At 38.4% G+C, this 25,392-nt stretch overlaps 2 protein-coding genes, 1 long non-coding RNA gene and 1 pseudogene across 5 annotated transcripts in view; 2 read left to right on the top strand and 2 right to left on the bottom strand.

The window, feature by feature from the left end:
- Window positions 1–13,461, top strand: part of LOC149092492 (uncharacterized) — a 182,797-nt gene extending 169,336 nt beyond the window's left edge. The window contains exon 2 of the mRNA XM_089261318.1: window positions 13,214–13,461. The gene's annotated coding sequence lies outside the window, so the exon portion shown is untranslated. The remainder of the gene's footprint in view (window positions 1–13,213) is intronic.
- Window positions 1–25,392, bottom strand: part of LOC149092497 (uncharacterized) — a 171,868-nt gene that overhangs the window by 5,607 nt on the left and 140,869 nt on the right. The window lies entirely within an intron of this gene.
- LOC149092498 (uncharacterized) lies at window positions 1,237–4,179 on the top strand (annotated as a pseudogene).
- Snap25 (Synaptosomal-associated protein 25kDa) overlaps window positions 21,770–25,392 on the bottom strand; it is a 95,697-nt gene continuing 92,074 nt past the window's right edge. For all 3 annotated transcript variants that reach the window (XM_089261335.1, XM_089261333.1, XM_089261342.1), the window contains exon 8: window positions 21,770–21,989. In XM_089261335.1, coding sequence (XP_089117461.1) covers window positions 21,927–21,989 — 63 coding nt within the window. In that variant the 3' untranslated portion in view covers window positions 21,770–21,926. The remainder of the gene's footprint in view (window positions 21,990–25,392) is intronic.

The raw sequence follows: 25,392 nt of genomic DNA on the forward strand, positions 1-25,392 counted from the left end.
GAAACCCAAGCGCAGAACGTAAATGATGAAACTAACGCTTACGCAAATGCATATGCAAACGCATACGCCACCGAAGCTTATGCCGAGGCATACGAACAGTGTATGAGTGAACAGGTATCGTCGAAACACATACGAGAACGAAGCAACCACAGAAATTGCTGATATGTCTGATGTCAATTTTTTAGCTTAAATCGTTCCTCGTTACCCTACTTCCAATGCAAAACGAGGGACAGACAGGTACTGAACTTCCTCATTGATATAGGTTCCAATCAGAATTACATACAATCTTCCTTAGTAACCAACGCAAAAAAGAACAAAGAAACTTTTTTCGCTAATTCTATAGGCGGGAAAATAGCCATAACTCATCATGTATTGCTCAATCTTTTTAACCTCAACACTCCAATCAGATTTTTCGAATTACCCACTCTAAAAACATTTCATGGCATTCTAGGCAATGATACAATGAAACAACTCAATGTTGTTATCGATGTCAGGAATGATATCATAATAGTAAATGGCAGTAATAAATTCCGAATCAAGCAATTACCTGCACAAGCAGTTAACAATATAAAGGTCCGAACAAATCATATGTCCGATAGCCAGAAAAAGATAATAGATCGACTAATTCAAGAAGCTAAACCGTTATTTGCAGACCCAGAGCAAAAATTAACCTACACGACTAAAGTAGTAGGAGAGATCCGAACCAATACCGACACTCAGGTTTACAGCAGGCATTACCCATATCCTATTGCTCTAAAGCAAGAAGTCGAAAAGCAGATATCAGAAATGCTTGACGACGGAGTCATCACCGTATAACGCTCCAGTATGGATCGTACCAATGAAAACTGATGCCTCAGGAAAAAAGAAATACCGACTTGTAATTGATTATCGCAAGCTAAATCTGGTCACAATCTCCGATCGATACCCCATGCCAGAAATAGGGGACATCATAGCCCACTTAGGGGATAATAAATTCTTCACCGAATTCCTTTGAAGGAGACAGACATAGAAAAAACAGCATTTTCTGTTAACGGAGGGAAGTACGAATTTACAAGACTACCTTTTGGTCTCAAGAATTCCCCTTCAATATTCCAAAGAGCCTTAGATGATATTCTAAGGGATCATGTTGGAAAAATCTGCTATGTCTACATTGATGACATCATTGTTTTCAGCAAAACTGAAAACGAACATGCTCATCACCTAAAACAAGTCTTCACGACTTTACTTAACGCTAATATGAAAATCCAAATGGACAAGTGTGAATTTTTCAAAAAGGAAGTAAATTTCCTAGGATTCACCATTTCAGACAGTGGCGTTAAGACAAATCCAGAAAAGGTTGAAGCGATTTCCAGATTCCCCATACCCAAAACTCTTAAAGAACTACGATCGTCCTTAGGCCTCTCCGGCTACTACCGCAGATTCATAAAAGATTATGCAAAACTAGCTAAACCCCTTACCACTCACCTCAGAGGTGAAGATGGTCGTATAACAGCAAAAGCATCAGATAAAGTACAGATAAAGCTAGATAACAAGGCAATAGAAACATGCAATAAAATAAAGCAAACTCTTTGTTCTAATGACGTAATTTTAAAATATCCAGACTTCTCCAAAGAATTCCACTTAACAACCGATGCTTCGAATTACGCAATCGGTGCAGTCCTTGAACAAGAAGGCAGACCCATTACTTTCATATCAAGAACATTGTCAAAAACAGAGGAGAACTATGCAACAAACGAAAAGGAAATGCTAGCCATAGTTTGGGCATTGCAAAACCTTCGAGTTTATTTGTATGGAACTGCCAAAGTTATTATATTCACAGACCACCAACCAATAACCTTTGCTCTAAGTAATAAAAATCACAACGGAAAGCTAAAACGTTGGAAGAGTTACTTAGAAGAGTTCAATTACGAGTTAAAATATAAACCAGGAACCACTAACGTAGTAGCCGACGCTTTATCAAGGAACCCAATAAACGAAGTCAATAGTACAGAAACCACAGTTATGAGTGATGAAAGTTCATCACACAACCTCATCCCCACAATAGAAACACCTATTAATGTTTTCAAGAATCAGCTATTCATAGTAATCGGCGAAAAGTACGATTATAAATTCCAAATTCCCTTCCCTACATACCATAGGCATACAGTAACACAACCCCTTTACTGAAGACGAATTAATTGACATTTTTAAGAAACGACTTGACCCAAGACTCATTAACGGCTTATTTACTCCAGAACATATAATGGGCAAAATACAGGAATTCTACCCACTTCACTTTTCCAATTATAAAATACGATACACTCAAAGAAAGGTAGAAGACATTACGAGCGTCGATGAACAGTACAAAATTATAACACAAGAGCATAGACGAGCACACAGAAAATTTCTAGAAAAATTTTTCTTCCCACAACTACATAAAAAAGTTAAAGAAATTACAAAATCATGCTTAACATGCAGAGAATCAAAATATGATAGACACCCTCCACATCCCGCAATTCAAGCAACACCAATTCCCAAATTTCCAGGCGAAATCATTCATATAGATATTTATATAACAGAAAATAAGACTATTTTAACTAGCATCGATAAATTTTCAAAATACGTTCAAGTTAAGATTCTAAATTCAAGATCTGCAGAGGATATAAAAATCCCATTAAGAGAAATCCTAATTGCATTCGGCATGCCCAGAACCGTAGTAATCGACAACGAGCGAGCTTTAAATTCATCCTCTATAAAGTTCTTGCTGCAAGACCAACTAGGTATCGAAGTTTATACTACCCCTCCCTATAACTCAACAAGTAACGGACAAATAGAGAGATTTCACTCCACCCTGTCAGAGATAATGACTTGCCTAAGACAAGACAATAAAGATATGAGTTTCACAGATACACTCTTTAAAGCAGTACAGGAATATAACGCCTCCTGCCATTCAGTTACTAAAAGAAAACCAATAGAGATATTTTTCGGCACAACAGCTCAGGATAACCCAGAAAAAACAGAAGAGAATAGGAAAATAATATCCAACACACTACTAGATAAACAAAAATATGACTTAAATTACCACAATAAAGAGAGACAGGAAACCAAAACTTACGAACAAGGGGAGATAGTCTATATAAAAGTAAACAAGCGCCTAGGCTCAAAACTCACACCCAAATACAAAAAGTAAATTGTAGCAGAAAACAGAAATTCAACCATTAGAACAGTTTCAGGAAAAATTATCCACAAAAATACAAAATACAATACAAAAATACAATACAAATACAATAAACTCAATAACATTGTCAGAATCTGAAGTCAATATAATAGAACAGATACTAGAAAGAGAAAAAATCATGTTTTTAAATGCAGAAGAATTGTTAGAATTTAGCCAAATAAAAATTGCAAGTAATGGAAAAAATATACTCTATATAATCAACATACCTTTAATCTCAAATGAAGTTTGTACAAACATGTTAATTAAGCCAATTAAAAGAAAAAACTATATCAATGAAATAAAATTCGAAAATATTGTAAAATGCAAAAAATCAATCTATGCTATAAGAGACTCAAGTGAGTCGCATAATGAAAAAACAATTTGTAATAAAAATAAGTTAGTCGATTTAAGAAATGATACTTGTACTTTGCCACTATTAAAAAGCCAACCTCCAAACTGCCGTGCTATCAACAATCAACACGTACCCAATCACGAACAGCTGTTTGTCGGAACAATATTGCTCAACGATTTCAATGGACTAATCAAGATCGACGAAGAGGAAGTAGAACTCCATGGTACCTTCCTGGTACAATTTGAAAACTCCACGATACGCATCGAAGATGACGTATACGAATCAAAAGAAATGTCCTTCGCAGAAGCCACACCACCGCTATTTCAAATCATGGCGGAAACAAACAAGATCGATGAAGTCCTCTCATTGCAAATGCTCAAGGAAATAAATCTAAGCAATACAAGAAAATTAGAAGCCCTAAAGAGCAGCAACGATACAAGAGCAGCAGTCAATATAACACTCTCTGGAACTCTACTGATAATTATGGCAGTAGTTGGATGGATACTTGCTGAAACGAAAGACCCCAGCCACCACAGGCCAAGTCACAACATCCGAAGCAGAAAAGAGAGAAAATGCTCAAGTTTTCTATATTGCGACTGAGGACGTCCGCATCTAAGGGGGGGAGAGTTAACGACAGATTCTACAGAAGGGCATTGCACCGGCCCAATTATATCACAGCTCCAGTGCATGCACTTCTGACACGTGCGCTTTGTCAGCAGAATACAACAGCAACGCAACCGCAACCGTGGGAGCCTATCGTCAGCAATATTAATAAGATCAAAGCACTTGGCCAAAACACATTCTGGTCAACGTGTGCATTTCCGCCACGAGCGCCGAGTCAGCGCATCGATCAGCACCACCGTGAGAGCCATCGTGTCACAAGACACCTAACAGCAACAACAGCAGTGACCACGGCAGCAGCGACGATAATAGCAGCAGCGGCAGCTTTCATATAAATATTACTTGTATAATTATTCTTAAGTTTAGTTCTAATCCAACTCCGAAAGTGAATATGTTTTTTTAATCTAAAAACCGCTTTCGCATATTTAATTTATATATTATTCATACTATATTATTTAGAACTTTAGGAGATACAGTTTTATCCGGTTTGCCACGCCCCCAATGGGCGTAGATATATCCACCATAGCTTTTTGGACTTGGGGGGTCAACGCGGATCTACATACCAAATCGGAGTTATACACGAGTATGTGTTCCAAATTTCAAGTCTCTAGCTTCAATAGCGGCGAAATGAACTGCGTTCATACGGACAGACGGACAGACGGACGGACGGACAGCAAGACGGACATTGCACAAAACCAATATACTAATTCACTTCGTGAATGAGTATAATTAAACAAGTAAGAACGTTGCAGTCGGGCGTTACCAAATGCGGAATACTCATTCACACCCCATCAGCAATTAGTAGCCCAGTTCAGCTGTAATACTGTAGAAAGTTGTCTTCCTCGACACTTCAATTTTAGCCAGCTCATGGAACAAACTAAGCGTATCCTAGCTGCAAAATTTTGATGCTTACGCTGCAAAAATGAAAAAATGACGGTATTTTTTGATATGACACGCCCCTAAAGAGGCGTAACAATATTATTTGAGGAATCGATAGAGGAGGTTACTGGTAACCTAACTATCCAAATTTGAAGTTTCTAGCTCTTATACTTTAGGAGATATAAACTTTTGTGGTTTGCCACGCCTCCGTTGGGCGGAGATAAATCAGTCATAGCTCGTTTGACTTAGGAGGTCAACTTGCGTATATATACCAAATTTGAGGTCTCTTTCTTTGAAAAATAACTATATCTTCAGGTCCGATTTGTCACGCCCCTAGTAGGCGTGGATATATAATTAATGCACTCGTCTTTAAAAAATCAAAACATCAGTTCACGTGACAAATTTCAGCATTCCAGATTTAAAACTTTGGAAGATACTTTTGTATCCGATTTTCCACGCCCCCTTATGGGCTATATCCGCCAAAACTGGAAATCGTGGGTGGTCGACGCGGATCTACATACAAAAACTTCAGCTTTCTAGCTCTTCAGCAAATATGATTTCTAACATATCGTAAAATGCATTTTCCGATACACTTTATAAATTGGAGATATACACGAGTATATGTTCCAAATTTCAAGTCTCTAGCATCAATAGCGGCGAAATGAACTGAAATAAATGAAAATGAATATACTAATTCACTTTCGTGAATGAGTAAAAAAATAAGAAATAATAAAAAGAAAAGAGTAAGGGAAGAGCACAGAATAAAATATAGGATCGAATTGAGAAATCACTACACAACATTGACAACGAAAATGTATACCAATGCTTATGCATGGGCATTGTGAGTGATTTCCCTAAGATAAGCTAATAGCAAACTTTTTATTTTAGGAAGACAGAGTTCTAAGAACAAAATGTGATAATATTTATTAAAATTAACACTAAGAACATGAAACGCACTGTGCAAAGAATAACCCCTAGTGCACACAGGTAAATGAAGCGGACGAAACTGAAAAGTTTAGACGACCCAACAAAGAGGACGAATCAATATCACCACTAATCAATTTATGCAGAAAAAAAATTCCTAAAATTGTTCTGCGATTGGTTAGCGATGGAAGATCAATAAGCTGCAGCCACTATGATAAGACGGTAATCGTAAATTACTGTCCAATCGAAGGTCTCTTAAGGCAAAGAGAAGAAACTGTTTTTGGATAGATTCGATGCAAACAACAGAACAATACTCTAAGATGGGACGCACAAGCGACGTAAATAAGCGTTTGGTGGTAAAAGGATCTTTAAATTCCTTTGACCAACGTTTAATAAAGCCAAACACACCTTTGGGTTCATTAATGATGGTAGAAATATGAAGATTAAAATTTAGTTTACAATCAAAAGAAACACCAAGATCTTTGATTGTGTGACTGCGTCGTAAGGAAATATTGCTAATTTTATAATCAACAATTAGAGGAACGGTACTACTGAAGGTCATTGTCATACACTTTGAGCAATTTAAGTCCAGTTGGTTTGCCACATGTTCTGAACGATTCAATAAGATCGTACGTCTAGAAATTAAATTATTCAACAAATAAATTCGTATTATATTATATTATATTATAAGCGCAGTCGCTGCTTACTGCGCAGTTAGCAGAGAGCTTTTTAATACGTGCGTATGTATGTATGTGTGCCTAGACTAGAGCTTTCTTAATAGTTTATATAAGGGAATGATGAAAGATTCTTTCCAAATTGAAGGGAACACCGCAGTATCCAAGGACAAGTTAAACAATTTTAGTAATTGTGACTGAAGAGAAACACTGCACTCTTTAATCACATAACTAGGAATATTATCGGCAACGGAAGAGAAAGGTGATTTCAACGTCCTAATGGCCGCAGCCAGAGCGGCAGCAGTAACTTTAGGAGTATTTATAGACCCATATTCAGAAAGAGGATATGGATATGAGTTGTTGTAGAGATAAGCGAAGAATAATTTGATTGAAAAAAATATATCAGAGGAATCCTGGTCATTGCAAGTTTTTTCATCACCAAGGACAAATGAGGACGGCAAACCAGAAGATTGTTTTGGATCTCGAGCAAACTGACGTTTGCAACGTATAAGATAATTCTCAGCTAGAATTTAAAAGATTGAAGTTTGACTTGGCAATGGAATATTTGGACCAGTCAACACTTGAACCAGATTTTATAATATTCTTAAAATTCTTGAAACTGGCGAAATACGGCAGAGAGGGACACAAACATCCAGAATAGAGTTTAAGGTAGAGTAAAACAAGTAAGAAGACTCTAGTCGAGACTGCTCGACTAGGAGATACCCTGAACCCTCCAAGCTGATATCCTATTCATTCTGCAATACTTTTATGCATGCACACATACATACACATGCATCCACCCTCACGCGCCCTGCTAACTGCGCAGCAAGCAGCGACTGCGCTTGGGCTGCGCTGCAGTGTGGGCAATAGTATGAGAATTTACTTGGTGAATAACTTCTTTTGTAAACATACGATCTTAATGAAATTTTCAGGGCGTAATCATATAGTCAAAGGCGAAGGGGGCGTGGTATCCAAAATCTGTTGATTACAAAATGTTTGTATTCATTATATGTATATACACATATGAGGCTCAAATAACAAAATCAATTTTTCGATTATTCTCGATAAAAAAGTTATCCGATGAGTTATCGAAAAAAGAAAGCAAACTCGTGGTATACACGAGTATGCACACAAAATTTCAGCTCTCTAGGTCTTATATCTTCTGAGATCTTGGCGTTCATACGGACGGACGGACAGACGGACAGGTCTATATCGACTCAGCTCGTCGTGCTGATCAAGAATATATATACTTTGTGGGGTCTGCGATGATTCCTTCTGCCCGTTACATACATTTACACAAAACTATTATACCTTGATTTCCCATTTTCAATGGGTTCAGGGTATAAAAACGATGCTGCCAAATTAATATCATTCGACTCATATAAAATAGATCAGTCTGTTGAATTAATTAATTCATTAAGCAAAACAAAATCGCATTTGCGATAACAACGACTTGGTTTAGAAGGAAAAGGAGTATAATTGAGATGATTATCAACAGCTAATAATACCTCTAAAATAGGGTGATGTATATCCTCAGATATGCAGAAAGGAGTCGATCTCACGACATTAAAGAGCGAATCATGATTAATAAACACAAGATAAAGTGAGCTATTTAGATGATTATAAATTGACTTAATCTGAAATAGAGACAGGACAAACAATTCATCAAAAATATAGTGATCAATTGTCGGAATAAAGTAATTTGTATTACAAGTTGCTGACCAAGAAGTGTTGGGAATATTAAAATCCCCCATTCACATGTTCATAACTTCTTTAGTACAATTAATATGTTGAGCATAAACTTGTAAATCAGAAGAGGGAGGGTTATGAGAACATGTGATAAACAATAAACGATGGGAGAGTTAATTTAACCTCTAAAATCTCCGCTTCATGAAGGGACGAAAAGGTAAACAAATCAGAGAGGATACTGGATTTAACCGCAATTAACACATAACCATTTAAGCCACGTACATTTTGATAAATCAGAGACAGCTGCAAAGAAGATTGGAAAGTATTTAGTTTTTTGGTACAATGTTTGATGACGATTGCACCGAAGGTAGATTTACAGAAATAAGAGTAGATCTGTTACGATTTTTAGGTCTAAATTCATGAACAAATACAAGAGGTGGCCAGAAGTTTGGATCCCACAAAGTTTTAAAATATTCTACCGGCAGATTTATCTTGAAAGAGGCAATTTCACGCGGAGTTGCGAAGCTAATCTTCGATATAAAAACATTAGCCGAAGTCTTGCTTGCAATAAAAGCATATACTGCTTCACAGGTCGTATCAGATGAAAGCCTAGATAATAAAACTTGCTTTCGAGGAGAGACGACTGATAAGGAAATGCCGGGAGTGGCTGAATTATTGACACTCATGGCTTGAACAACAATTGGAGAAGATTCCAATTTTTTAACAGAAACCAGAGTTTTAATAGCAGCCAGTGCTGGTACAGAGGGAGGTACCGACAACGATAAAGACTCCAAGTGAGGTTGGGGACTCTCGAAATTATACTAGGTTAATATTTCTTCAGCAGCAGCCATATCACTGGATAACTGCTTAGAAATCTTTTTCAGTTTTAAAAACTGAGTCCTTACAGCGCTGTACATTTTAGAAAAATTGATGTCTTTCTAAACAAATCGGACAAGACCAGCGAACACCCCCACTACCAAATATACCGTGGACATTTAATATGCATCATATTATCGCACAACCAGCAATTGACAAATTGCGCTTGTGCAGAGTCCACTGCCGGCCTGAACGTACAAGTTTTTTTGCAGCAGCTCATATTGGCAATTGGGATCGAAGTAGAAATTAAAGAAATGCAGCAGAAATAAAAACAAAGAGAGTTTAAAATATGTTGACAGAGCGAGTCCAACAACAATCAGCCGTTGAAGAGCAGAACGAAAGATTATGTTGAGAGAGATAGTCAACAACAAACAGCCGTTACAGAGCGTAACGAAAGAAACACAGAGTTATTTGCACAGCACTGTGAGGCGGCTCGCCGATCACCGCCTCACAGGATTAGTCGATAAGCGGAAAGTAGGTTTTAAGTTGAATTAATATGAAACATGAACTATTGAATTGGATTTATATGAGATTAGTCGATAAGCAGAAAGTAGGTTTTAAGTTGAATTAAGATGAAACATGAAATATTGAATTGGATTTATATAAGATTAGTCGATAAGTGAAAATAGATTTTGAGTCGAATTAATTAATATGAAACATAAAATATTAAATTGGATTTATAGATTTTTTAAGCTGAATTTTGTAAGGTTAAGGTTAAGATTTAGAAATAGTAATTACGGGCAAGTAGCCTATTTCGCACGCGAATGCCAAAGCGGACAGACGGCGTCCTGCAGCCGCTGCGGAAGGAAAGGGAATAGCACGCGGGAGTGCTGCGAGCGTGACGCCGCGGGAAACGGAATGGGACGCCCCCCGCTGGAGCGGGGCGGCGCCGCCTAGACAGCAAAGATGAGGCGGTGAATCCCCTTTCAGTGGAAGAAGGGAGGTGGTGGTGATTGGGGGTCGAGCGATGACGGCCACAATCGACGCCGGGGCCACACGCAGTTGCATAAGCGAAGACTGTGTGCACCGGCAGGCGATCCGAGGCGAGATCCAGGAGATGCAATCGCGGATTAAATAGGCCGATGGATCCACGCTGGAGATAACAAAGAGGATAAATGTGGAGGTGAGTCTCGCAGGAAAGGCTGTAAAAATGACCCTGCCCGTCATGCCGGCGATGCTGGACCACCTTATCCTGGGAATGGACTTCATGTGCGCTATAGACACCACGTTGTATAAGAGGCGTCCCTGAGAAGCGGGCCAAATATATCTAAGGAGAGCAACCGGTCTGGAGGGCCACAATCGCTTGCTCGATCAAGAGAGGCCCCGAGGCATCGTGTTGGTCCCCAACGCAGAAGGGGGGCGCGGCGTCAGCGGGCGGAGGACTGCCGGTCGATGAGCAGGGCACGTCGAAGAGTGGTGGGCCACCTGCCCAGTCGATCAAGAGAGGTCGCCAGACGCCGGAGGAAGAACTCGGGAAGTGTCCTCATCCAGCGAGGACGACGAGTCTGGAGGAAGCGCCGGAGGAGCGTCCCCCGAAATTTAAGTTGGTGGTATTGGAGACGGAGGACGTCGGTGAAATTCGGAGTAGCCAGTCACCGCAGAGTCCAATAGGCCAAGAAGAGGATGAGGAGATACAGAGTCGTCCCACGACGACACAGGGTGGCCGGAGGACGTGGACAATGAGCTGAAGGAGTTCCTGGTAGCCTTCGCGAAGTCCGCATAGTGCGCCCATCGTATTAGTAAAGAAGAAGACCGGTGATTGGCGCATGTGTGTGGACTACCGACAGCTAAATGCACACTCAATCCCAGATCAATCTGGATCAATAATATCCCCGAGAGGCAGGCGCTACGTTCCAGAGACCGCTGGACACAGTAGTAGGACCGGACATGGAACCGAACGCTTTTGCGTATTTGAGAACTTGAGGGAGGTCATCCGCCGGTTGAGGAAGGCCAACCTTCGCATAAACCGGAAGAAATGCAGTTTCTTCAGAAAGAGGTTAGTCTATCTCGGACATGTCGACATGCAAAGGTCGAGGCGATCCGCCGTTTTCCGGCACCCTCGACCCTCAAGGAGTTACGACAGAGTCTGGGAATGGCGTCTTGGTACAGGCGATTTGTGCCGAATTTCGCTTCGATGGTGGAACCAATGACGAGACTCCTTAAGAAGGGCCAGAAATGGGAATGGAACGAGGAGCAGCAGGAGGCATTGAAGGAACTCAAAGAGAGTCTCACGACCATGCCGGTGTTGGCATATCCAGACTTTTCGGCGAGGTTCGTGCTACAGACGGATGCCAGCGATTACGGCTTGGGCGCAGTGCTCATGCAAGATGTTGAAAGCAGAGCTCAATTATACAGCTACAGAAAAGGAGTGTCTCGCGATTGTCTGGGCGATCTGGAAAATGCGGTTCTATCTCGAGGGCTATCGATTTGAGGTGGTTACAGATCACTTGGCGTTGAAGTGGCTCAACTCGATAGAGAGTCCCACGGGGAGGATCGCGAGATGGGCACTGGAGCTACAACAATTTCAGTTCGACATCCGCTATCGACGAGGGAAATTGAATGTTGTGGCTGACGCACTCTCTCGACAACCTGTGGAAACCTGCCAGCGAATGTTGGAGGCCAATCCCCCTTGCAAGTGGATAACGAGAATGCGCGGGAGGATCAAAGACGATCCAGAGAAATTTAAGGATTACGTTGAGGAGAACGGACAGCTGTACCGTAACCTCGGCCACCGGACGGACGATGAGGACTGTATTCCCTGGAAATTATGCGTCCCAACTCTCCAGGGGAAGAGAGTACTGCAGGAATGCCATGATGCTCCCACGGCGGGGCACCAAGGCGTGAGGAAAACGGTCATGAGGCTGGCACAGCGATACTACTGGCCAGGGATATTGCGGGAAGCGGCCAGGTATGTGCGGCGATGCGAGGAATGCCAGAAGCTTAAGAGCGAGCAACACAAAACTCTAGTGTCGCAGATTCTACCGGATTCACGCCTGCATTCTTGATGATGGGTAGAGAGCCTCGCCTCCCGTCTGGTCACTCCCGGGTCGGCAACGAGGGAAGTTGACTTAAAAACAAGGAAAGAAACGATGAAAGAAATCTTCGAAGTGGTCCGCAACAATCTACAAAAGGCGTCGAAGGACCAAGGCAGGTATTACAATCTGCGTCGGCGAGAATGGAGGCCCGCGCTAGGGTCGATGGTTCTGCTGCGGAAGCACCAGCTGTCCAGCGCAGCGGAAGGCTTCGCGGCGAAATTGGCACCCAAGTGCAGCGGACTCCACCGCATGTGGAGGAGCCGACTTCCCTTCCCGGCTCGCCGACTCCATCACAGCCGGAAAACCACAATGTTTTGATGGGGAGGAGGAAGATGCTGCAAAAGAGGTGCCCGACCAGCACCCGCCACGCGAGGTAGGAGGCGGCAGGGAGCACTGTCCTTCCGCCCTTAGTCGTGCTCGAGAGTGCCGCGGAATCGGACGTTGCACCCGGCTGGCACGACTTTGGCAGAGGAGGTTGTGGAACTAATAAAAAGAGAAGCTGGTGCCTGCAGTCGGCGAAATCGCCGCACGCACTTCAAGGTGTCGTCGGAAAACGGCGTCTACAAAGTCACGGTGGCGGCCAAAGGAGCCGTGGTCGTTTCTTTATTAAGTAAGGGGGAGGCGGCTCGCCGATCACCGCCTCGCAGGATTAGTCGATAAGCGGAAAGTAGGTTTTAAGTTGAATTAATATGAAACATGAAATATTGAATTGGATTTATATGAGATTAGTCGATAAGTGAAAATAGATATTGAGCCGAATTAATTAATATGAAACATAAAATATTAAATTGGATTTATAGATTTCTTAAGTTGAATTATTTAAGGTTAAGGTTAGGATTTAGAAATAGTAATTAGAGTTTAAGTTAATCCATTGAGTAGTGTTTGTTTATTTAAAATTTCATTTAAAAAAGCCGCCCAAAACGTAAATGATCTATCGGCGATCGGCGGCACAATCCTGCGCGGACAGTTGCGTCGCCGACGCCGAGCGCTTTGGGCGAGCGAGAGCAAAAAAGCGAGAGTTAGTCGGCGTTGAGCGAAATCGAGCGAAAATCGTCGGACGACGAGAAGAAGTGAATTGAAATTATCCGATTAGGTTTTAAAAGAGCGGTTAGTTTTTAAAAAAGGTTAAGCGATTTCTGAAAATAAATAGCAATTGACAATCGGAACAAGGAAAGTTAATTTATTGGGAAAAGCGGCGAAGGCAATTACGAAAGATTGGCATCATATTACATTACGTTAATACCTGGCTATTTTAGACAACAACTTGGATTGACTGCTGCCATTGCAAGCTGCAATGGAACTGGGAACTGGAACTGGGAACCAGAGGTAGATTGAAGGCAACAATTATCGGTATTTCTGGATATGCGGAGCATCCACCTTAGTCGCGTCGACCACCCAAGATCACCAGCTATGGCGGATAGATCTCCGCCTATTGGGGGCGTGGCGAATCGTATAAAACGGTATCTCCCAAAGTTGTAAATCTAGAATGCCGAAATTTTGCTCGTGGAAAAGATATAATGATTTTTCTAATTTTGCTATAATTTAGGCACTATTGATGCTAGAGACCTGAAATTGGATTTATCTCCACCCAAAGGGGCGTGGCAAAACTGCAAAAGTTTATGTCTCCTAAAGTGTAAGAGCTAGAAGCTCCAAATTTAGATAGCTAATTTCGTTACGCCTGTTTAGGGGCGTGGTATACCAAAAAATACCCTGAAATTGATCGTAAACATCCTAATTTTGCACCTAGGTTAGGTACCGTTAGATTGTTTCATAAGCTGACCGAAAATGAAGTGCCTACGCCCAGTAGGGACGTGGCCAATCGAGAAAAAATGAACTTTCTACTCAGCTCGTCTCCCTGATCAGGAATTTATATACTTTGAGGAGTCTTCCACGCCCCCTTCTGCCTGTTACATGCATTTCAACAAAACCATTATACCCTGATTTCCCATTTTCAATGGGTTCAGGGTATATAAAGATTGTGAAAGTGAGAGTCATATAGTCAGGTGTTCAGATGATTAAAAAAGTGATGAAGTAAGAGGTGAAATTGCAAGTCGAATAGTAGGAGTGGCCATTGACAAGTTACTGTTAGTTAGTTACTGTAACCTCCAAAAATGAATTATACTGTACTCAAAAATGATTATTACGCCTATTTAAGGGCATAGCATTTCCAAAAAATATACACATTTTTTGAGCGCAACCAGAATATCTAATTTATATCTACTTACTTAATAGGTCTTTTAGCTTAATCGGGTATGTGAGGCGGCTCAATAATTCGTCTTAGACTTTCACGATTTCACGATTACCCAATACAGTATGGACGCACCTACATTAATGATGTAGTGATAGCACCGCTGCTACCCAGCAATCATTTGGATGACTGTTTTAACAGAAATCGTCTTGATGAGTCTTTTTTGAGTCCCGTTGACGGTTAAAAAACGATCTAATCTCCTAGGAGATCGAAAGAAGACTCATAAATGACCATTCCATATGCTAAACTATGATTGCTTTGAAATACAAAAGCGAAATGCAAAGCAATTGCCAAATGAGCATGCAGGTGATTAAAATATGATCATTGCTTGGTTTTGCCTTGTTTCTATGCACTCATATTTTGCTTGCTCGGCTGATAGAAAAGAGTTAGTTATCTAAGCTTAGATCTAAGTTAAACGGCACTTCTTAAGCACATGCCGAAATGAGCAAATTCGATCGTAAAAGTGCAAGTGAAGTGCAAGTCCCAAGTGCGAACAAATCTAAAAATTGATTTCAATTACATGTGTATATCAAACAAGAAAGAAAGCTCTAGTCGAGACTGCTCGACTACGAGATCCCCTGAACCCTACAAGCAACTGATATTTCAATAATAATTAGCAAACACACACGCACACACTCACACACACGCATACAAACAAACACACGCATATACACACACTCACATATACAGGCGATTGCGCTTGGGTTGCGCTGCAGTGTTGGCAATATAATGAAAACTTATTTGTTGAATGATTTAATTTCTAGACGTACGATCGTAATGAAACTTTCAGAACGTAATCATAATGATAAAATGTATGTGTATACCGAAGCAAAAGTCTCTAGTATTTGATATACGACTTTTACAAAGATGAGGGTGAGGGGGTGGATTTAGGGGTGGGGGATAAATTTCAACAAAAACCGAAATTGTATAAAATTCATCTTAATATACATTTTAAATTTGGAGACTCTAGCTTGAAAGATGTAGGAGATATAATTATTTAAGTGATCTTCGATAAGGTCTTTTATCGATAAAAAAGTATCAGAATGAGTTGTTTTTTTAGTGATAAACTCGATATGCGTGTGATATATACGGACATTTAAAAAAAAAAAGTTGATGTCTCTAGCTCTTATATCTTCTGAAATCGACGCGTTCATACATACGGACGGACGGACGGACGGACGGACGGACAGACAGACAGACGGACAGGGCCAAATCGACTCAGCTTGTCGCCCTGATCAAGAATATATATACTTTGTGGGGTCTGCCACGCCTCCTTCTGCCTGTTACATACTTTTAACAAAACCATTATACCCTGATTTCCCATTTTTAATGGGTTCAGGGTATAATAAAAAGGTGATTATGTCAGTCAAACAAACCCTCAGCAGAAAAGTATGTATTATTTTTTGAAAATATTTAAAGTATTTTGTATTAATTAATATTTTTCCATATGAGCCAGAATCATTAAATTATGACTCGTGGAAGACTCTTTTATGATTAAAAGATGACTCGTGCAAGACTCTTTTGTGATTAAAAGATGACTCGAGGAAGACTTATGATTATACAAGTAAGAAGACTCTAGTTGTGACTGCTCGACTAGGTGGTACCCTGAACCCTCCAGTCTGATATTCCAATCACTGCGACTGCGCTTGGGCTGCGCTGCATTGCGGGCAATATTAAACGAATTTATTTGTTGAATAATTTATTTTCTATATAATGTTCAAATGTATGTAAACTCCAAAGCAGAAGCCTCTACTACTTGAAATATGCCTTTACTTAGAATTTAGGGGTGGGGGGCTTATTTTAACAAAAACCGAAATTATATAAAACACATGAATCTACATTTAAAATTGGGAAGCTCTAGCTCTAAAGGTGTGGAAGATATAATTAAACAATTAAGAAGACTCTAGTCGAGACTGCTCGACTAGGAGATACCCTGAACGCTCCAAGCTGATATTCTTATCATTCTGCACTTCTTATATGCACGCACACATACATACACATGCATCCACCCTCACGCGCCCGCGCTCTGCTAACTGCGCAGTAAGCAGCGACTGCGCTTGGGCTGCGCTGCAGTGTGGTCAATAGTATGAAAATTTACTTGTTGAATAACTTCTTTTGTAAACATACGATCTTAATGAAATTTTCAGGGCGTAATTATATGGTCAAAATGTGTGTACGTTCCAAAGCACAAGTCTCTACTTGAAATATGTTTTTAGCAAATTGAGGGCGAAGGGGACGTGGTATCCAAAATCTGTTGATTACAAAATGTTTGTATTCATCATATGTATATACACAGTAAATCTGAAGTCTCCACGTCTAATAGTACTCCGATGAGGCTCAAAAAACAAAAACAATTTTTCGATTATTCTCGATAACAAAGTTATCGGACGAGTTATCGAAAAAATAAAGCAAACTCGTAATGCGTATTGTATACACGAGTATGCACACAAAATTTCAGCTCTCTAGCTCTTATATCTTCTGAGATCTCGGCGTTCATACGGACAGACGGACGGATGGACGGACAGACGGACGGACGGACAGACGGACAGGGCTATATCGACTCAGCTCATCGTGCTGATCAAGAATATATATACTTTATGGGGTCTGTGATGATTCCTTCTGCCTGTTACATACTTTTACACAAAAACATTATACCCTGATTTCCCATTTTCAATGGGTTCGGGGTATAAAAATAGTCATTAGCGACTAATCAAGAAGAGTCGCGGTACCCTAGCCATTTTCTCCCGACAGAACAGTCTTTTATGATCAGAAGATGAGCAAATTTGTTAAGACTGACTTTTGCTCTGTTAAACTCAAAAATGCTGGGTGGGTAAAGACAATAATTTTAATGTTAACTAACAGCTCTATTGTGATATTACATTATTACGCTGTATTTTGTTAACCTGGCTGCAGCTTGGAGGGAATAGAATGCATCACAAGGTCAACCAACGGCAAATTTTGGGATTTTAAATTACAGAAGAAAGGAGAGTGGCGCATGTGCTTGGATTACCGACAGCTCAATGCTTACTCGATACCGGAGGCCTACCTTATTCCTAGGATTACCCACATCCTCGTAAAATTGCAGCAGGCCCAGTTCATATCAGCACTGGATCTTCAGAGTGTTTACTGGCAGATTCCAATTACGGCGCAGAACACGGAGAGAGAGAGAAAGATGTTTCAAAGTGCGCTGGATACGGTAATCGGTCCCGAAATTGAACCCCACGCGTTCGCAAAGGAAAAAGGTGCAACTTCTTCTAGGAAAAGTTTCTTCCTGGGCCACGTTATAAGTGGAAAAGGGATCTGCATAGATCCAGCGAAGGTCGAAGCGATACGAAACCTCCCGGCTCCGAAGAATCTGAAAGAGTTGCGGCAGTATCTGGTTAGTCCAACCGCTTGGACGCGGTGCAGACTCAGTAAGTCGAGGCAAAAGGCCGTTGCGATCTTTTTGGCGATCAGAAAAATGGGTTGCTACCTGGACGGCTACAGGCTCGACGTGGATCACCTGGTACTGAAATGGCTTAGCTCCATTGAGAGCCTCACGGGAGGAAATCTGAACGTGGTGGCCGACGCAAGTCAACAAGCGGTGGAGGTCGAAGGATAGTGACAATCTGCGAGAGCTTCCCCGAGAGAGAGAGAAAGAGATTGAGAGAGAGAAAGAGATAGAGATAGAGAGAGAGAGAGAGAAAGCGAGAAATAAAGGCGCCCAAAGCGCGAAGGAAAATGACCGCCGAGAAGAGCGACAGTGTATAATGATAAGTTTAAGTGAAAGTTAGCGTTTAAAGTCTAGTTTAAGTGAAAATAAATAAGTGGTCGCCGAGAGGAGCGGATATAAACATTAGTTGAAGTTGAAAAATTAAAAGAATTGTTATAACGTGAAGTGAGAAAAGACTTGAATCAATGATCAATCAATCAATGCGATGAACGCAGCCCAATCAAATTAATAAATACAAAACCAAAGACCGGCGGCGAATTCGTGGGAGCGAGGAGGGGCGACAAGCGAGAGAGAGACGAGAGGATCCCCGACGAGAGGAAGCAAAAACCCAGCGGTTCCATTGTGCCATTTTCCCCTTTCCCTATCCACTGCCACATTAACAAGAATCATACCATGGTGTCTCATTTTAAATAAATTTTTTGAGAGTACCTAGGGATAAAACTGAATCTGCCCCAGCTATGAATTTCACATCTTTATAGTGTTGAAAAATGTTGTTCTACATGTCTAGTGCATGATTATTTGGTTAGTGGTTAAATTAAGAGCATCGTAGGTGCAACGTTTATTAGTAGAGTTCTTGGTATAGACTAAAATGCATAACGTATGAGCTTATGTTAGGCGAATTAATGCAAGTATCCAGTATATAGGTATAAAATTCAAGTAAAACAAACATTTGAGTGAATTTGGCCCAACAATACTGATACCACGGAAAGTAAAAAAGATTATTTTTATTAACAAAAGTATTGCTTGAACGATAATTTATTTAAATTTGGAAAATATTTACGTACTTTTACAATTTTTTAGTTAGATGATTTCAATAACATTTTATAGTGAGCAATAAATGTTAAACAATCACATCCTATTCACGTTATAAATTAGACCTCAACTCATTTCAAACGGATACAAAAATTTATATTTTTCTTCCGCAAAATAAGCGATTACATACATGTGTAAGAAGCGAAAAATACGTATCTTTTTAATACAAAATTCTAAATTATCGATAAGTTAATACAGATTTGTGTAATTCTTCGTCTGCGAATATTTAAATATTATATAAGTATATGAGACTCTCATAATAAATTTGATTTTAAATATTTAACAGCTTTATTGTTTTTTTTTTTTTTTTTTTTTTAAGATTTCTTTTTAAATTAAATAGTCATGAGAAAAATATATGTATAGTAAAATGGAAAAATATATCTACATACATAACATGTACATACGTTCATGTTTAACTGCTTTGTCAATATTTTGCTATATTTTTTTTTTTTTTTTTTTGGCATACCAGTAAATGACGGACAAATATGAAAAAACAAGTAAGAAAGCTCTAGCTCAAATACGAGATCCCCTCAATCCTTCGGGCAAATGATATGTATGTAGCTTCTTCGGTTTACACAAAGAACCCGTGTGGGATTAATATGGGGACATATTTATTTAATAAGTTTTCTTGCGCGCTGAAATGAAGACGAAGATCAGACGAAACGTATGCAATCAGCTACAAACGCTGCTGTACGGATTTTGGAGACGAATCGCTTACTATTTTACATACTCTACTTGAATCTTTATCAAATCATTATCATTATCATAATGGTTTATCCCCACATGAATTATGATTACTTTGGGAAATATGATTACTTTTTCAAAATTAGCTATGACAGTAATTATAGAAGAAGTAAAAACATCAATAAAATGAATAAAACTAAATATATTGTAAATAGTTTTGTACATTATAATTTGGCTAATTTAAAAGAGCACAAAGAATCAAATTTTGAATAATCAGTCGTTCCATTTTTATTGACATGTAATCAAGTGTGCTCATTATACCCTGAACCCATTGAAAATGTGATATTAGGGTATTATGGTTTTGTTAAAAGTATGTAACAGACAGAAGGAGGCGTGCCAGATCCCACAAAGTATATATATTCTTGATCAGCTGAGTCGATTTGGCCCTGTCCGTCTGTCTGTCCGTCCGTCCGTCCGTATGTATGAACGCGTCGATCTCAGAAGATAAAAGAGCTAGAAACTTAAAATTTTCCTAGGTCCGTGTGTATTACGCGCATATCAAGTTTATCACTAAAATCGATAGCTACTCCCGATATTTTATTATCGATTAAAAACCTTATCGAAAGCCAGGTTTTTAATTATATCTACTACACCTTTAAAGCGCAGTAAAAAGTATGTTTTTTACATTCTTCACCAGTAACTTATTTTTTTCGTCTGAGCTCGGCGTATTTAGTAAGGCCAAAACTCTTTTGCAATTTGCATTGTGCTCAGGAATCGCATCCAGAGTTTGAGTTATCTTTAATACTTCAGATTAACAGCATGAGTGTACGTTTATTGCATAAAGCTGCACTGCCTTACTTTTTATCGAAATACCAGAAAATCGGAACGATTCCGTGTCAGGTCGGGACACGAGGATGTTGCCTCCAAAAGCAGGACATATCCCGTAATTCCATGACGAATAGCTCTAACATACATATGGTTTTATAACGGCATATATACATACATATGTATGTAAATATACATATGCTATAAATATGTACATACATATGTATTTGTATGTATGTATATCAATTTAGACAAAATATGTACATATGCAGATGTCTCGTATACATGTACATATGTATGTATGTAGCTGTGAATGCTTGCCAAAATTATATTAAACGATCAAAATCACGGCCGGAATTAAATACATACACATTTTATAAAAATATTACGAATCAAACTAAGTATGTAAACTTAATCTGCAGCTCTAATTGATATACTAGACTTATTTTAATATTAACTATAAGGGCTAAAACATCTTTTCATCGATAATTTTAAAAATCTATTTTTATTTTATTGCAAAAATGTATACATATATATATATATACATATACATATACATATACATATACATATACATATACATATACATATACATATACATATACATATACATATACATATACATATACATATACATATACATATACATATACATAGACAGATACATATACATATACATATACATATACATATACAGATACTAGACATATACAAGACATACATAGACATAGACAGAGACATATACATATACAGATACATACAGAACAAACATAACAGAGACAAGAGAACAGAGCAGAGACAGATCATAACTACAGATACAGATACAATACATATACATAGACAATACATAGACAACAGACATATCATATAGACATATCATACATATACTATACAATACATAGACATATACATATACATATACATATACATATACATATGACATATCAATACAATACATATACATATACATATACATATACATATACATATACATATACATATACATATACATATACATATACATATACATATACATATACATATACATATACATATACATATACATATACATATACATATACATATACATATACATATACATATACATATACATATACATATACATATACATATACATATACATATATATATTTAAATATTTACTTCAATATGTGGATAACATTTTTAAATATGTACATACATATGTAGTATATTGAGCATTTAAGAGCATTTTCTGATAATTGTGGTAAAAATAATCTGTTTATTTAATTCAATGTGTTCATGATATTTACAACTGTTGGAGCACTAGCAGTTACAAGAAATTTATCTTTTTATTATATATAACACTGATACCCATTGAATAAATTTTTATATATACAAGCATCAGTTGAGATCGGCTTATTTTAAAAGCTGGTGGGCTCGTTGATTGGCTACAGCTATTCTTGCTTCGTTAGATTCACCCTATAATAAAAATGTACAAAAATATGTATTATGTAGTTGTTTAATTGTATGAAATAGAGATTGCGAAATACGATTATGATGTAAGAACAAAACAAGTAAGAAAGTTCTGGTCGAGACTGCTTGATTAAGAGATCCCCTGAACCCGTCGAGCAACTGATCTTTCAATAATAATTCACACACACACACGCGCATACACAGCCGACTGCGCTGTAGTGTTGGCACTATTTTGAGAATTTATTTGTTGAATAATTTAATTTCTAAACGCACAATCCTAATGAGATTTTCAGAATGTAATAATATTGTTTAAATGTGTGTATATTCCGACGCAAGGTCCCTAGTATTCGAAGAACGCCTTTTAAAAATATGAGGGTGAGGGGGTGGATATAGGGGTTGGTTAGTTTTAACAAAAATCTAAATTCTATAAAATGCATATTTTATTTATTTATTTCTTAAAGCTATTGACAAAAACGAGTCAAATTAAATTAAAAAAAAAAAGAAAAACCCTAAACAAAGTACAGGATATAATATCAATAGTAACACCGACCCGATGGGGGTATTTTATTTGCCAGTCCGGCGAGCTATGCCCACGTCTCACAGCCAAATATGGTCAGTGAAACTAATGATGCTATAAAAAGAAGTGTTAGTTAAAATAATGAATAATTCTTAAAATAAAAAATAAAAACAAAAATAATAAAAAAAAAGAAAAAATGTAATAAATAAGAATTAGTACAGAAAAAGAAAAAGTAAGGTATTAAAAGAAATTGCAAGAAAAGTTAATAATAAACTTGAAGACTCTAGTCGAGACTGCTCGACTAGGAGATACCCTGAACCCTCCAAGCTGATATTCTTATCATTCTGCACTTCTTTTAAGCACGCACACATACATACACATGCATCCACCCTCACGCACCCGCGCTCTGCTAACTGCGCAGTAAGCAGCGAATGCCCTTGGGCTGCGCTGCAGTGTGGGCAATGGTATGAGAATTTACTTGGTGAATAGCTTCGTTTGTAAACATACGATCTTAATGAAATTTTCAGGGCGTAATTATATGGTCAAAATGTGTGTACATTCCAAAGCACAAGTCTTTAGTACTTGAAATACGTTTTTTGCAAATTAGGGGCGAAGGGGGCGTGGTATCCAAAATCTGTTGATTACAGAATGTTTGTATTCATCATACGTTTATACACAGTAAATCTGAAGTCTCCACGTCTAATAGTATTTCAATGAGGCTCAAAAAACAAAATCAATTTTTCGATTATTCTCGATAAAAAAGTTATCGGATGAGTTATCGAAAAAATAAAGCAAACTCGTACTGCGTATGGTATGCACGAGTATGCACACAATTTCAATTTCAATTTCAGCTCTCTAGCTCTTATATCTTCTGAGATCTCGGCGTTCCTACGGACAGACGGACGCACAGACGGACGGACGGACGGACGGACAGACGGACAGGGCTATATCAACGCAGCTCGTCATGCTGATCAAGAATATATATACTTCATGGGGTCTGCGATGATTCCTTCTGCCTGTTACATACTTTTTCACAAAAACATTATACTCTGATTTCCCATTTTCAATGGGTTCAGGGTATAACAAAATAAATAAATAAATAAGAAATAGTAAAAAGAAAAGAGTAAACGAAGAGCACAGAATAGAATATAGGATAAAATTGAGAAATCACTACACAACATTGACAACGAAAATGTATACCAATGCTTATGCGTGGGCATTGTGAGTGATTTCCCTAAGCAGGGACCGTAACAATTATAATTTTTATAGCAAAAAATTAAAAAATTATAATAATTATTTTTTGATAAATAAAAAAAATAATATTTAATTATTATAAAAGATTTTTATGATAAAAATCAAAAATAATAATTACAGAACAATTTTTATATAAAAATCAAATCATAACCCTAAGATAAGCTTATAGCAAACTTTTTATTTTAGGAAGACAAAGTTCTAAGAACAAAATGTTATAATATTTATTAAAATTAACACTTAGAACATGAAACGCACTGTGCAAAGAATAATCCCTAGTGCACACCGGTAAATGAAGCGGACGATAGTGTCTAGTTGTTCGGGACGGAACCGAAAAGTTTAGACGACCCAACAAAGAGGTCGAATCAATATCACCACTAATCAATTTATGCAGAAAAACAATTCCTAAAATTATTCTGCGATTGGTTAGCGATTGAAGATCAATAAGCTGGAGCCTACTATGATAAGACGGTAATCGTAAATTACTGTCCCATCGAAGATCCCTTAAGGCAAAGAGAAGAAACTGTTTTTGGACCGATTCGATGCGATCCTGATGCAGTTTATGCTGTGGAGACCAAACAACAGAGCAATACTCTAAGATGGGAACGCGCAAGCGACGTAAATAACCGCTTGGTTATTAAAGGATCTTTAAATTCCTTGGACCAACGTTTAATAAAGCCAAGCACACTTTTGGCTTCATTAATGATGGTAGGAATATGAAGATTAAAATTTAGTTTACAATCAAAGGAAACACCAAGATTTTTGACTGTATGGAGCGTCGTAAGGATATATTGCCAATCGTATAATCAACAATTAGAGGAACGGTACAACTGAAGGTCATTGTCATACACTTGGAGCAATTTAAGTCCAGCTGGTTTGCCACACACCAATATTGATATGCATTTAGGTCATCTTGAAGGTGATGATGTTCATTTGCACTGGAGTATGGAAGGCAAAGTTTTTGATCATCAGCATACATCAATATAGTAGAATACGAGATACAACTAGGAAGGTCATTTATAAAAAGGGAAAAGAGTAATGGACCCAAATGGCTACCCTGGGGTACACCAGACGAAAAAAAAGATAAGTTTTAGACATAGCTGTTCTGAGCAAGACTCTTTGGGTTCTACCAATTAAAAAGCATGAAATCCAAGATACAAGTCTAGGCGAAAATAGCGTTCAAGCCTAAGAATTAGTATGTGATGATGTACTGAGTCAAATGCTTTTCTGAAGTTAGTATAAATGAATAACATCCATTTGCATTTTTTTAGAAAAACTGTCACTGACAAGCGAAGTAAATTCAAGTAAATTAGTGGACGTTGATCGATTTTGAACAAAACCATGTTGAGATGGTTGAATAATCGATTTGCAAAAATGCTGCAAGGCCGATGTTATAATTTTCTCTTCCACGGAAGAGAAACACTGCACTCTTTAATCACACAACTAGGAATATTATCGGCACCGTCCTAATGGCCGCAGTCAGAGAGGCTGCAGTAACTTTAGGAGTATTTATAGACCCATATTCAGAAAGAGGATATGGATATGAGTTGTTGTAGAGATAAGCAGAAGAATAAGTTGATTAAAAAAAATCAGCAAATAGATCAGAGGAATCCTGGTCATTGCAAGTATTTTCACTACCAA

This window comes from Drosophila navojoa, chromosome 2 (genome assembly GCF_054131105.1).
Source record: "Drosophila navojoa isolate 15081-1374.11 chromosome 2, UAZ_NAV_1.0, whole genome shotgun sequence".
In the NCBI taxonomy this organism is placed as follows: domain Eukaryota; kingdom Metazoa; phylum Arthropoda; class Insecta; order Diptera; family Drosophilidae; genus Drosophila; species Drosophila navojoa.